The sequence below is a fragment of the Tupaia chinensis genome, unplaced genomic scaffold, assembly GCF_000334495.1.
Source record: "Tupaia chinensis unplaced genomic scaffold, TupChi_1.0 Scaffold000029_1, whole genome shotgun sequence".
Taxonomy (NCBI): domain Eukaryota; kingdom Metazoa; phylum Chordata; class Mammalia; order Scandentia; family Tupaiidae; genus Tupaia; species Tupaia belangeri.
The window spans coordinates 297692-313213 of record NW_006159459.1 but is presented as its reverse complement, the minus strand read 5'-3'; the positions used below and the strand labels follow the sequence as shown (position 1 = coordinate 313213).

The following is a 15522-nucleotide window of genomic DNA, read 5'->3' as shown; positions in this document are numbered from 1 at the left end:
TTTCCTCTTCCTGGTTGTCTTTCAGTCATCAAGGAAGTTTTTTCCCTTCACATTCTTTGGCTCCATCACCTGGATCGCTGTATTCTCTTACTTGATGGTCTGGTGGGCACATCAGGTAAGACTTTTATATTGACATCCACCTACCTGATTCTTCTCTGTCTTGATTGACAAGTGGTTGACCAGTGTATTTGCTTTCTGAAAGTGTCACAACAATCCTGGGTGTGATACAGACAGGTTACATATTCCAAGATGAAAGGAATTAACTCCACTTAACTTCTCCCAGTCTCCCAGGCTTTGCCTACAGAGTCAAATGGGCATAATCCCCGGACAGCCCTAGAGGAAGGTAACCCTAATCACCCCTTGCCCTCCGTAACCTGAAGCTAGGCATTCCAGGCCTGGGAGGAATGTCAAGATTTTGCCTGACTCAGCTACATTTAAATTTATCTTGAGCAGTCAGTCACTCTTTACTCTCACCAGTCTTTTAAAACTGGCTCTTAAGAGCTAGAGACAAAATGGCTTCTTCCTTGAGCTTTAGTGTATAAAAATGATGATGTATTTAATTTTTCTCACTTTTAACATAACACCAATCATAATGCCTATCCTATCATAAGACTATATCTCAGTAATTCTTACTGAAAAACATGAATGAAAGAATGAGATACAGAGGTCTCACATTCACAAAGAATAGTGGTAACCAATATTAATTGTGTACTAGGGCCAGATAATTCACATCCCTTTGTCTTTATAATCTTAACAATAACCCTGTACATATTAATAGATCAACTTCTATAATAGAGGTACCATTATTATCTAGAGTTTACAGACAAAGGAGTTAAGCTTAAAACTGTTAATAAAGTTTCCCAAGACCACATAGGTAGTAAAACTGAGATTCTAACCCAGAATTCTAAGTCTGACCACATGCTTTTAATCTCTACTATAGACTACTGAAATCCTAATTTGTATTCCTTTTTTATTTTTTTATGAGAGATTTTTGCTATATAGCACACATGCACTCACTGGAGAGACAGAGGAATGTGGAGAGATAGAAAGTGAGAAATCACCCCGTAGGGGGATGGCCATGTCACAATCCCTTCTCCTCCATTCTCCTTCCAGGTTCTTGGGCATGTATGCACATGTGTCCAGCATGAGTTTCAAGCCTCCAGGTTCAAGACTTGAACCTCAGTCAACCATGTGGGAATCCAGCAACATAACTGTTATGCCATCTGCTGGTCCCCGTATCCTTATTTTTATTTTCTTTTTTTAGAGTTGTTTTTGGTTTTGTTTTTGTTTTTTTGCTATAGGGTGTGTGCACTTGCCAGAAAGAGAGAAACAGAGAGATAGAAAGCAAGAAATCACCCCTCAGGGGGGAGGGCCACACCGCAATCCCTTCTCTTCCGTTCTCCTCTCAGGATCCTGGGCACGCACGCACATGTGCCCTGCATGAGTTTAAGCCACAGGGTCTGGACTTGAACCACGGTCACCCACATGGGAGTTCAGCAACATAGCCATTATGCTAACTGCTGGTCCCAAACCCGTATCCTTACTTTAATATACTCCTAAAATTATTATACTTATTACCATAAACTATAACAATTTGAAATTTAAAAATATATCCCAATTATATATGTGGATATCCTTTTTAACAAATGATGCTGGAATCATTTTACAATTTGAAATTTAAAAATATATCCCAATTACATATGTGGATATCCTTTTTAACAAATGATACTGGAATCATTGGATTAGATAAGTTAATTTAGATCCTCTCCAAATCATTGGAGTTTTAAGTACCAAAATAAGTTAATTTAGATCCATACCATACTAAAATATAAATCTTACATTTAGCTCTAAATATAAGAGCTAAAACTATCAAACTGTTGGGGCAAATATAGAATATCTACATGACCATAGGTCAGGCAAAGAGTTCTTCTTTGCTATACCAAAGCATGATCCATAAAGGAAAAAAATTGATAAATTTTATCAAAATTAAAACTTTTGCTCTTCAAAAAACACCATTAAAAAATAATGTGAAAACCCACAGACTGGGAGAAAATATTTGCAACCTATATAATCTACCAAATAAAAATACTTGTATCTGGGACCAGTAGGTAGTGTGGTGGTTAAGGCACTGGACTTCTACATGGTAACCGCAGTTCAAGTCCCAGACCTGAAAGATTTTTCTCTCTCTCTCTCCCTCTCTCTCTCTCTCTCTCTCTCTCTCTCTGTCTCTATCTATCTCTATCTGGTGTGAGCATGTGCCCTGTAGCAAATTAAAAATAATAATAATGATGAAAAATAAAATTTAAAAAACACTTCTATCCAAGATATAAGTGCTTAAAGCTTAATAATAAGAAGGCATGTATTCTTATTTTTAAGATTTGACTAAATATTTTACCAAGAGATAAGAAAATAGCTAGAAGCCCAAGAAATTATGCTCAACATCATTATTAATTAGAGAAATGTAAATCAAAACTGTAACGAGATACCACTTTACTCCCTCTAGCATGAATACAATGAAAAAGGCACAAAATAACCTGTGTTGGCAAGAACACATACAAATTCAAATCCTTATATACTGCTGATAAGGACGTAAATAGAATAGCCACTTTGGGAAACAGTTTGGTCATTTCACAAAACATTAACATATGATTCAATAATTTCACTCTTTGATAATGTCTAAGAGAAATGAAAACATGTCCACAAAAATTTGTATGTGAATGTTCATAATAGCATTATTCATAATTGCCCAAAAAGTGGAAACAACCCAATGTCCGTTAAAGGATGAATGGATAAGCAAAATATCTGTATATCTGTACAACAGAATATTATTCCACAATAAAAAGAAATGAAGTATTGAAAGATACTACAACATGAATGTAATTCTAAAATACTATGCCAAGTCAAAAAAGCCAATAGCGGGAACCAACAGTTGGCGTAATGGCTATGTCACTAGACTCCCATGTAGTTGACTGCAGTTCGAGTCCCGGACCCAGTGGCTTAAACTCACACTGGGCGTGTGAATGCCTATCCTATCATAAGACTATATCTCAGTAATTCTTACTGAAAAACATGAATGAAAGAATGAGATACAGAGGTCTCACATTCACAAAGAATAGTGGTAACCAATATTAATTGTGTACTAGGGCCAGATAATTCACATCCCTTTGTCTTTATAATCTTAACAATAACCCTGTACATATTAATAGATCAACTTCTATAATAGAGGTACCATTATTATCTAGAGTTTACAGACAAAGGAGTTAAGCTTAAAACTGTTAATAAAGTTTCCCAAGACCACATAGGTAGTAAAACTGAGATTCTAACCCAGAATTCTAAGTCTGACCACATGCTTTTAATCTCTACTATAGACTACTGAAATCCTAATTTGTATTCCTTTTTTATTTTTTTATGAGAGATTTTTGCTATATAGCACACATGCACTCACTGGAGAGACAGAGGAATGTGGAGAGATAGAAAGTGAGAAATCACCCCGTAGGGGGATGGCCATGTCACAATCCCTTCTCCTCCATTCTCCTTCCAGGTTCTTGGGCATGTATGCACATGTGTCCAGCATGAGTTTCAAGCCTCCAGGTTCAAGACTTGAACCTCAGTCAACCATGTGGGAATCCAGCAACATAACTGTTATGCCATCTGCTGGTCCCCATATCCTTATTTTTATTTTCTTTTTTAGAGTTGTTTTTGTTTTTGTTTTTGTTTTTGTTTTTTTGCTATAGGGTGTGTGCACTTGCCAGAAAGAGAGAAACAGAGAGATAGAAAGCAAGAAATCACCCCTCAGGGGGGGAGGGCCACACCGCAATCCCTTCTCTTCCGTTCTCCTCTCAGGATCCTGGGCACGCACGCACATGTGCCCTGCATGAGTTTAAGCCACAGGGTCTGGACTTGAACCACGGTCAACCACATGGGAGTTCAGCAACATAGCCATTATGCTAACTGCTGGTCCCAAACCCGTATCCTTACTTTAATATACTCCTAAAATTATTATACTTATTACCATAAACTATAACAATTTGAAATTTAAAAATATATCCCAATTACATATGTGGATATCCTTTTTAACAAATGATACTGGAATCATTGGATTAGATAAGTTAATTTAGATCCTCTCCAAATCATTGGAGTTTTAAGTACCAAAATAAGTTAATTTAGATCCATACCATACTAAAATATAAATCTTACATTTAGCTCTAAATATAAGAGCTAAAACTATCAAACTGTTGGGGCAAATATAGAATATCTACATGACCATAGGTCAGGCAAAGAGTTCTTCTTTGCTATACCAAAGCATGATCCATAAAGGAAAAAAATTGATAAATTTTATCAAAATTAAAACTTTTGCTCTTCAAAAAACACCATTAAAAAATAATGTGAAAACCCACAGACTGGGAGAAAATATTTGCAACCTATATAATCTACCAAATAAAAATACTTGTATCTGGGACCAGTAGGTAGTGTGGTGGTTAAGGCACTGGACTTCTACATGGTAACCGCAGTTCAAGTCCCAGACCTGAAAGATTGCTTTCTCACTTTCTCTCCCTCTCTCTCTCTCTCTCTCTCTCTCTCTCTGTCTCTATCTATCTCTATCTGGTGTGAGCATGTGCCCTGTAGCAAATTAAAAATAATAATAATGATGAAAAATAAAATTTAAAAAACACTTCTATCCAAGATATAAGTGCTTAAAGCTTAATAATAAGAAGGCATGTATTCTTATTTTTAAGATTTGACTAAATATTTTACCAAGAGATAAGAAAATAGCTAGAAGCCCAAGAAATTATGCTCAACATCATTATTAATTAGAGAAATGTAAATCAAAACTGTAACGAGATACCACTTTACTCCCTCTAGCATGAATACAATGAAAAAGGCACAAAATAACCTGTGTTGGCAAGAACACATACAAATTCAAATCCTTATATACTGCTGATAAGGACGTAAATAGAATAGCCACTTTGGGAAACAGTTTGGTCATTTCACAAAACATTAACATATGATTCAATAATTTCACTCTTTGATAATGTCTAAGAGAAATGAAAACATGTCCACAAAAATTTGTATGTGAATGTTCATAATAGCATTATTCATAATTGCCCAAAAAGTGGAAACAACCCAATGTCCGTTAAAGGATGAATGGATAAGCAAAATATCTGTATATCTGTACAACAGAATATTATTCCACAATAAAAAGAAATGAAGTATTGAAAGATACTACAACATGAATGTAATTCTAAAATACTATGCCAAGTCAAAAAAGCCAATAGCGGGAACCAACAGTTGGCGTAATGGCTATGTCACTAGACTCCCATGTAGTTGACTGCAGTTCGAGTCCCGGACCCAGTGGCTTAAACTCACACTGGGCGTGTGGGCTTGCGTGCCCAAGATCCTGAGAGGAGAGTGGAGAAGGGATTGTGATGTGACCACCCCCGCCCCCTGCTGGATGACTTCTCACTTTCTGTCTCTCTGTCTCTGTCTTTCTGGTGAGCACACGCACCCTATAGCAAAAACCTCTCAAAAAGAAAAAAAAAGCCAATAGCAAAAGCCACCTATGATATGATTCCATTTATATGAAATGTGCTGAAGAGGCTAGCAGATGGCATAGTATTTGCTTCACTGGATTCCCACATGCCCAACCAGGGTTTGGGTCCCAGACCCTGTGGCTTGAAAATCACACCAGGTGCATGTGTGTGCATGCACAGGACCCCAGGAGAATAGTAGAGGAGAAGGGATTGTCGCATGGCCATCCCCCATGGGGAGTGATTTATCACTTTTCTTTTCACTGTCTTTATCTCTCTCCAGTGAGCGAATGTACCCTAAAGCCAAAAAAATACTCTAAAAAGAAAAAAATAACTTGATGAATAGATGAAGCCATAGAAACATCAACTAGGATAATAGTTATCTAGGTTTGGAGAGACTGGAGGGAAGTGGGGAATGACTGCTCATGAGTATGGAGTTTCTTCTTAGGATAATGAAAAATTCAAACCTGAACTATAGGGATGGCTCCAGAACTTTATAAATATACAGGAAACACTGAATTATATACTTTAAATGGGTAATATTATGGGAATTATATCTCAATAATTTCCTTCAACAACATCAAGATACTACTTCAAAATTACTAAGTTGGTGGGACCAGCAGTTAGTGTAATGGCTATGTCGCTGGACTCCCACATAGTCGACCACGGTTTGAGTCCCGGACCCGGTGGCTTAAACTCACTCCGGGCGCGTGTGCGTGCGTGCCCAGGATCCTGAGAGGAGAATGGAGGAGAAGGGATTGTGGCGTGGCCATCCTCCCTGGGGCGTGTTTTCTCACTTTCTGTCTCTCTGTCTTTCTCTCTCTCCATCTGGCAAGTGCACATGCCCTATAGCAAAAACCTCTCAAAAAAAAAAAATCTACTAAGTTGACTATTTTAAAAAGACGTAATACTACATGGGTTTTTTTAAATTTTTATTTATTCACTCATTTATTTTAATTTAACCAGAGAGAGACACACAGAAAGAGAGAGAAGGAAAGTGAGAAAGCAAGCCACCCAGACCAGGATTGGAACCATGGTTGGCCATGTGGGAGTGTCCAACGCCTTAACCACCGCGCTACCTGCTGATCTCCAAGATGTAATACTACATGTTGATACTGATACGGAGAAAAACAGTTGCATACATTTGGGAAGACTTGTACAACTGTACAGTGTTTAATAGAGTTAATCAATTTTACTGTATATAAAATTATACTTTATGTAAAGAATACCTTAATTTTAAATGACAATATATGGCACTAGCAAAATCCACTGGAAATAGTGGCTAATGTAGCCAGCAAAATAACTATAATAGGCATATTTTCTACTATTCCTATTATGGTTATTTTACTAATGTTTGACTTCAAATTACTGTTACTGTTTTTTTAAATTCATTGATGCCCTGAGGAAGTTCTTTTTACCCTGAAATCATTGTTTTCCAGTCATTGAGAAACATTTGCTACCAACACCTGAAAGAAATTGCAGCAGAAGGTGGGCTGCTTCTCAGCATCCAGATTTCTAGGCCAAAAGGACTATTTAACATTTATAATGTACAGTGGCTTTTTTTTTTTGTCTTGTTTTGTTTTTAGAGAGATTTTTGCAATAGGGCCCATGCACTTGCCAGAGAGATAGAGAGATAGAAAATGAGAAATCACCTCCCAGGGGGATGGCCATACCACAATCCTTTCTCCTCCATTCTCCTCCGAAGATCTTGGGCATACACACACGTGCGCGCACACACACACACCTGGTATGAGTTTTAAGCCACCCCGTTCAGGACTCAAACTGCAGTCACCTTTGTGGGAGTCCAAGCAGCATAAGCATTACTCCATCTGCTGGTCCCAACAATGGTTTTTTCTTAAGAATCATTTTTTAAAGTTCTTTCATGTACTAATAAAGAAAAAAGTTATTTTTTTTATTTCCCGGAATGCTGTTTTTTAGATATCTCTCTTTAGCCATCCTATAAATTCTACCTTTTTCAGGACCAGCAGTTAGCATAATGGCTATGTCGCTAACTCCCATGTAGTCGACAGCCGTTCAAGTCCCAGACCCGGTGGCTTAAATTCATGCTGGGCGCCTGTGTGTGTGTGCCCAAGATCCCAAGAGGAGAATGGAGGAGAAGGGATTGCGGTGTGGCCATCCCCCCTGGGGGGGTGATTTCTCACTTTCTGTCTGTCTCTCTCTTTCTGGTGAGCGAGTGTGCCCTATAGCAAAACCCTCTCCAAAAAAAGAAAAAAAATTCTACTTTTTTCTTTTCTTTTTAATGATTATCTTAATTCTATACTCTTGTTTCCTTTTCATTCTCTCATAGAAAGGCGTATAAACTCAATTCCTAGAACAATGATTTTTAAAAGGCAAAGAAGTATAAAGGGCATAGAGCTTTACTTTCAATCATAGATTCCTCTTTCTCCCACAGAAATGCTTTTCTCTTTCAAGACATGCAGACAGCTGATTAAAATAGCAGATTTGGTTCTAAGGCGTTTAGTTCTAATTCTGTTCTTTGTACTTTTGAACTATAAAAGCTATTGTGCCATTAAGTTCTCAACTATTTTATCAAGTTTCGCCAGTAATGAATGCTATTTGATGAATAATTAGGCTACTATTTAGACAAAAATAAATGTCCTTCACACAAGAATGCTTTATGCAATTTGTCCTTAGCTTTTGCTTTTGTTTAGTTTTTTTGTTTGATTATTTTTGCATCTCAAAATCATTTTGCATCTTTACCTTAGTAAACTTCATGGGTGATGAAAACCTATGGTTAAAATCTATTCTGCATCTAGCATGGGAAGTTAATTCTTAGCCAATTGAGATGTTGTGTCCCATTGAGGAATATAACACTTTTGCAGAAACCCCTTCAACTAAGACAAGAGACTATATTGTAGTCTGTTAGGAACAGCTTTCTAATAGATGCTAAGTAGCCCCATCATTGACTTCTATTAGAAAATAAGGATTGCTGATGATAATGTATAGGATAATGTCTTTGTCTTGACTAATAGTCACTGTATTTGTGCTAGGGGGAAAAACTGTTTTGTACACTGTAAAGATGTATGGATTTAAATGTAAATCATATAAATATGCATAACAAACTTTAAAAAGGAAATGAGGTAAAGTGCCCAAGAGATAGGTGGCATGGGCATCCCGATTTGACCAGTGTACTGTCCCATCCACATGGCCCTCATCTTTTCTCTGATTTGCCAAAAGTAAATTTCAGTGAAATTGACTCAAAAAGAGCTTGCAAAAATTAGTTCTCCTTCAGGGAAAGCATTTCTAGAACCAGAGAGATTCATCAGGAGTTTGATGTTTAGTGAAATTCTTCATAATTCATGTGGTTTTCCACATTGTGGCTTGACCCCAATAAACCAGCTTTGACCCTGCTCCCAGAGCCTGGTTGCCACAGGCTACATCAGAAAGGGAAAAGAGTGCTGTTTGAGTTGAAATAGTAGATATTCATGGAATATTTACTCTGAGCCTAACACTGCGCTATTTGCATTGTATGCATAGTCACATACAATCATTACAACAACTTTGCGTGGGTGTAATTGTCCTTATTTTACGGACAGAAGAAACTGAGACTTGGAGAATGTGGCCACCTTACACTAGGAATGGCAGGCCAAAATCTGGGACTGTCTTCCAAACCAGCGTTCTAACCACACCATACTGCTCTTAAATTTCTGCATTTTTCTGTCAGTAGTGGCACCCAAACTCCAAATATAAATGCTTTTTGAAATAGTCATTGCTTTAGAACACGCTAAAATTTTAAATTAACTTGTATAGTATCCTCAGCTGGACTGGTGCGAGGTATATTCATGTTGGGTAAATTCACTTTACAAGCTAAGTGATATATTGTGGTTAAATGTATAAAATAAATTAAAATTAAAAATAGAAAAAGTAATAATAATAATTTTTTTAGAAAAAGAATGTATTAAATAGATGGGAACTTACAGTGACAATCATTTATTGGCATCTTCACAATCTTCACAATGTTTCAGTCCATATCTACCTCCCCTGCAAAAAAAAAAAAAACAGTCATCAAGAAGAATATTTTGCTCAAATAGGGCACTCTTGTGCCAAGGTCTGATAACTTTTTGTAGAACAGTCAGTGGGGAAAATATGCTAGTGAAATCACCTAAGTATGCAGATAGATTTGTTTATCTATCATAGGCACTAAGAATCTGCTATATGCCAGGCTACGTAGGGACACATCGTGACCTAGACGAGGGTCCTGCTTGCATGGCGCTGCCTCTCTAATGGAGAGGAACGAATCTGCACACTATGAGGACGGGAAAAACTAGTTCAGCTCACCAGGCTTTGGACCAGGTGTGACCATCAAAATAAAAATAGCTCCCAGTTTTGCTTTTTAGCTAACAGGAACCAGTAATATTTATACTTTTTTTTTTATTTTAGAAATGAGTGCATTGTATTTCCTAAGAATCTTTATATGCTATTTCGTTCCTTCACATTGTTTTCAAAAAACTGGATGTCATCAGGTAGACTGATGAAATCCAAATGGAAAGGACCATCTTAAAGGTTCTCAGAACTATAATTCAACAACTCCAAAAACTACATAAAGCTTTTAAAATTCTCAAGCAGACAAATGGGCTGCTCAAGAGGAAGGAGGAGCTTTCATCTGAGGCAAAACCAACCCTCCAAAATAGAACACAACAGTCTCGAAAGGCAAGGACCATAAGAAAATGTAATGTCTGCACCAATCCTCTCTCTACTTTTCAATAATGATGGACTATTTACAAAGGGCTTTTCCACAAATTATTCTTAGTCCCTTCAACTACCTTGTAAAATAGGTATTATTGTCTGTCCCCACTTTAGGGGTAAGAAAGCAAGATCAAAGACATTGTACAATTGGGGGACCAGCAGTTAGCGTAATGGCTATGTCACTGGACTCCCACATAGTCAACCGCGGTTCGAGTCCCGGACCCGGTGGCTTAAACTCACGCCGGGTGCGTGTGCCTGCATGCCCAAGATCCCGAGAGGAGAATGGAGGAGAAGGGATTGCAGCGTGGCCATCCCCCCTGGGGGGTGATTTCCTGCTTTCTGTCTCTCTGTCTCTCTCTGTCTGTCTGGCGAGCACACATGTCCTATAGCAAAAATCTCTCCAAAAAAAAAAAAAAAAGACATTGTACAATTGGAACAGTTCACAATAGGTCAAGTACTGAATAAATACCACAGACCTTGAACAGAAGTCCTGATTCCTTAGCGGTTGCTTCTCCACAGCTGCTTTGAGCATTTACAGTCTTGTATTATCAAGCTCCAAGACACCCAAAACTAAGCTCTCTATGGAAATGGTAGCTGTCATTTAATGGTAGATACCTCTAATCTTACACTTCTCTGGGCAGGCTTAGAAAACATACAGAGGCTGCACTCTAGCCCTCAATAGCTCTTTTTCTTTGAAATAATTTCATTCATTCTTCTCTTGGGTCTGAATATCATGAAAGTATAACTTCTCTATTGGTGATGATTGTGGCTTATTCATCTTTATCATCTCATCCCTTGGCACAGCATAGATTAGGAGCTCATCCAAAGAAATTTGCATTGTAATGTTTGTGATTTATTTCCAATGCTCATATTTGTCCCTGTTATGACATTTAGGTTGGAGAGACAATTGGCATTAGTGAGGAGATTATGGGACTGACCATTTTGGCTGCTGGGACCTCCATCCCTGATCTTATCACCAGTGTCATCGTGGCCCGGAAGGGACTAGGAGACATGGCTGTGTCCAGCTCTGTTGGAAGCAACATTTTTGACATCACCGTGGGGTGAGTAGAGATAGTTTTATAAAGGTACACACCATTGGCATCTTTGTCTTAGAAACTGTAAAGGTATAACCAGGATCTCTGAGCATAGAAATAACTGATTCCAATAGAAAGCACCATCCTGTTTCCCCAACTCTTTTTCATTTTCAAATAACGTAATGAAGAACATGCCACCCCTAAACAGACAGAACCACATACATGCACACAGAATAGTTGTTTTGGGAAATACGTGAAAAGATTTTTTACTCCTATAACAGCGTTTGCTACAAATATTCAAAATTCAGGCAAGATTGAGATGCTCTGGTAGTTTCACCATATTTTTTTTTTGCCTTCTAATTCTAATTAATGTCCTGACCAGTCGCAGGTGATATTTGAGTTTTAAGGCTGACTGGGACAAACATACATACAGCACAAATATCCTGTCTTCTTCCTTGGAACATGCTGGCAGTTTTGGCATTATCATTTGTTTATCTGTGCTGGTGAAGATATTCTAAATTTTTGAAAAGTCAGAAGACAAAACCTATTTTTACAGTTAAGCAAACTGGAATTCTCTATGTGAATAATCACTAAAGTGAATTTGATTGAGGAGGAGTGCTGTTATCCTGACCATTTCATTTAACTGGTCATAAATCAAAGACATTTGACAAATTATCCTGAATGACAGCCCCCTGAGAAAGTAAAACATGGGATATTAGACTGTGTTTCCAGGAAAACTGGGCTCTTGAGACGGAAGTTTGGAAACCTGCTAAAATGCATCTACTTTTTCACTGAACAAATTGAATATTGTTGCCTTGTATCTTTTTATTACCGCACACACACACTCACACACACTCACACACTCACACACATATAGTTTTTTACAGTGCCCACAATGTGTACTGTACATACAACTTGACCCATGTAAACCACACAGTGATCCTATGAGAGATGTATTAGCATCCTCATTTTTCAGATTAGAAAACCAAAGAGCATGAAGTTTATACTACTAGTAAATGAAGTAGCTGGGATTTGAACATAGAGTTTGTACTTTTAACTGGGTTATCTGTGCAAAAAACCCCACTCTGAACTCACTGTCTGCACCACCTGTGCGTCCATAAGATGCCCTTTTCTACAATCTTTCCTTCCTTTGTTTGCCACTCTCACTGGAGAGCCCTCCCTGATTGTCTGCCTGGAAAATTCTGACTTATCCTCCCAGTGCCAATTGAACAAGAAGCTTCTCTGATTCTCCTGGATCTGATTAGGAGGGCTCTTGTTTCTGTAGACTCTGCTCACCATACTCTTGTTATGGCCATGTCTTCCCAGTAGACTGCAAACCCCAAGAGCAAGAATTCACCAAAGCCTAAACATTGCCTAATGCATGGTAGGACCTTGACATACATCTGTAGAATGAATGGACAGATGGGAATGAAAAAACGAATGCCTTTAAAAGTGTATGTTTTAAAGGAAGCTGTCATAGTATAAACAATACTACTCAGTACTGCTACTTACACATTTAGAGTAGTTTTTCTTGGCCCTCTTGTTTTAAAAAGGGGGAAAAATGTTCTGTAGTATAAAAAGAGAAAACCCATAAGCTAAGAAAAAGTATTCAATTAGACATACTTGTCATGTTTTTAAAAAATAAATATTCTAGAAAACTTCAGGATGTTTTTGATTCATTGTTCTTAAATTGTGTAATATATATTACATAAATACATATTTTACATATATACACATATATATACACACACACACATATACATATATACATACATATCAACAACAAATTAAAGTTTAAAAAAAGGTATCCCTAATCCTAATACCCAAAGACAATATTTTATTTTTGTGTGTTCTCTTCCAAATATTTCACCAAAAATTTTCTTAGCAATTATTCAGTTTTGTCCTGAGGGCTCTTTTTTTTTTTTTCATTTGAAGGCTATACACAACTGTCCAAAGAGGCAACTGTAAATAAATTAGTGAATCTTATCAATTATCTTATCAATTATTTCTCCAAGCGTTTTCATAGCTCACATAGCTAACATTTTTTTGCTTCAACTATTCCATCTTATTGCTTTTCAATTTAACCATTATCCTTTAAAAGGATCTTTTTATTTTTGTTTCAATGTTCTGCTACTGTTGGTGCTTTGATAAATACTTTCATGCAGAAAATTATTGTAGAATAAATTCCTTCAAGCAGTATTAAGGATTAAATATTTTGAATACTTTTGCACCTCTCAATGTATTTTGTATATTTATTTTGCAAATGATTCCTTTTCAGGAGTTTATACCAATTTTCTATGTCATTGGCAGTACATGGAGTGATGTCATTAGCAATATATTGAGTGTAAAAATTTCTTCATAGTCTTGCCAACATTTTTTTTTTGCTGATGACACTAATACTCAGTAAAATATTTTTAAATATGTACAAAGCATGAATCAAAATAAATTCTAATCCATCACCCTTTTAAAATCTCTATATATTTTACATCATTAAAATTACATTGTAGGGTGAGCCCCAGAGCCCATTGGTTAAGAGAACTAGAGTCCACATGGCTAACTACATAGCTCAAGTCTGAGACCCAGTGGCTTGAGAAACATGCCTGGGGTATGTGCATCTGTGCCCAAAATCCCGACAGGATGGAGAAAGGATTGTGATGTGACCTCACCCCATTGGGGGTGTGTTTTTGCCCTCTTCCTCTTTTTCTGTTTCTCTATCTCTTTTTGGTGAGCACACATACCCTTTGGAAAATAAAAGAAAAAAAATTACATTGCTTTTTTTATGTTCATCCTACATTTTAAATGTAAAGTTACATCATGAGTATTTTCCTATACCCTTATAGGCATGTGATTTCAAAGATATATAACATTTTATCACTATTTAACAAGGTCTTTGTGATTCGATTCTTAGAGATCCCCAATTGTTTGCTATTCAAAATAGCAGACACGGTCATTTTTTTTAAATAAAGTTACATCTACATTTCAAAGTATTCCTTATGCTAATTCCTGACAACAGAATTGACAGATCAAAAGGGATGAAAAATATTTTCTCCCAAAGAATTTTTACAAACCATTGGAAGAGCTATCAACTTCAACTTCACCAGAAGTGTGAGTGTGAGTGTGTGTGTGTGTGTGTGTCTAGTTTAATAGTAAAAGGGTGTTTGGTCTTTCTCTTTGTAAGAGATGGGAAATGTGGAAGAAGAGTTCCCTAAGGCAAGTCTCCAGCAAAGCTTTCATTTTTATATCACTCCACCCTCAGGCCCTCCCCTTCCCCTTCTCTGACTGACCATTGATGATCCCAGGATGCCAGTGTTTTCCCCTCCACCAAAAACTGGAATTACACCTTGTTCCCTAGCCTACACCTATGGAGCCCCTTCTAGCTGGGCTGGAGTGGGCAAAGCACACGGACTGGTCACCATGAGGCAGTCATCTCACTCACTTCGGCTTCACCCAGGTGTGCATCCAGACGGGGGCTGCACATACCAGGCCCTCAGAATCCAAAGATGCATAATCACGGACTCTGCCTTTACATAACCCCTCTCAGCAGAGGACTGGAAGTGTATACTCACTTCCTCTTTCACCTCAGCATTTTTCTCACAAATTATTTGCTATTCTTTCGGAGAATTTCATGTTTCAAAAGGGTATCTCCTTTCTCATACTCCAGAAACCAGGCCAAAAGTGAATCTCCCTTAGCCATTTGCCATGCAGAAGGCTCGGCCAGCTGGGTCAGTACCTCTTTAGCCAGCATTCCATCATTGGGCTCAGTGGGTAGACCTATGTTCCACCCCAGCCACTTGAGGCCCATCCATGTTTTAAGGCATTCCTCTCCCAAAGAGTCCCAGTCCACTCCAGTGGTACACCAACAATTAGTTCTATTCATGTCTTTCAGAATCCACTCTGGATAAGAAGCAAAAAATATCAGATTTTTAAACATCCAGTGAAAAGGGACAATATTTGTACATAAGTTAAAATATGTATCACAGAGACCAGCAGTTAGCATAATGGCTGTGTCACTGGACTCCCACGTAGTTGACCGCGGTTTGAGTCCCAGACCCGGTGGCTTAAACTCACACTGGGTGTGTGTGCTTGTATGCCCAAGATCCCGAGAAGAGAATGGAGGAGAAGGGATTGTGGTGTGGCCATACCCCCTGGGGAGTGATTTCTCACTTTCTGTCTCTCTGTCTCTGTCTTTGGCGAGCGTACACGCCCTATAGCAAAAACCTCTCCAAGAGAAAAAAAATATATATATATGTACA

The 15522-nt window shown here is 37.8% G+C and overlaps 1 protein-coding gene across 5 annotated transcripts in view; it reads left to right on the top strand.

Annotated features, from left to right (window-relative positions):
* The window catches only part of SLC24A2 (solute carrier family 24 member 2), a 289619-nt gene that overhangs the window by 269752 nt on the left and 4345 nt on the right, over positions 1–15522 (top strand). For all 5 annotated transcript variants that reach the window (XM_006140326.3, XM_006140327.3, XM_006140323.3 and 2 more), the window contains 2 exons: positions 26–115; positions 11130–11296. In XM_006140326.3, the coding sequence (XP_006140388.1) occupies positions 26–115; positions 11130–11296 (257 nt within the window). The remainder of the gene's footprint in view (positions 1–25; positions 116–11129; positions 11297–15522) is intronic.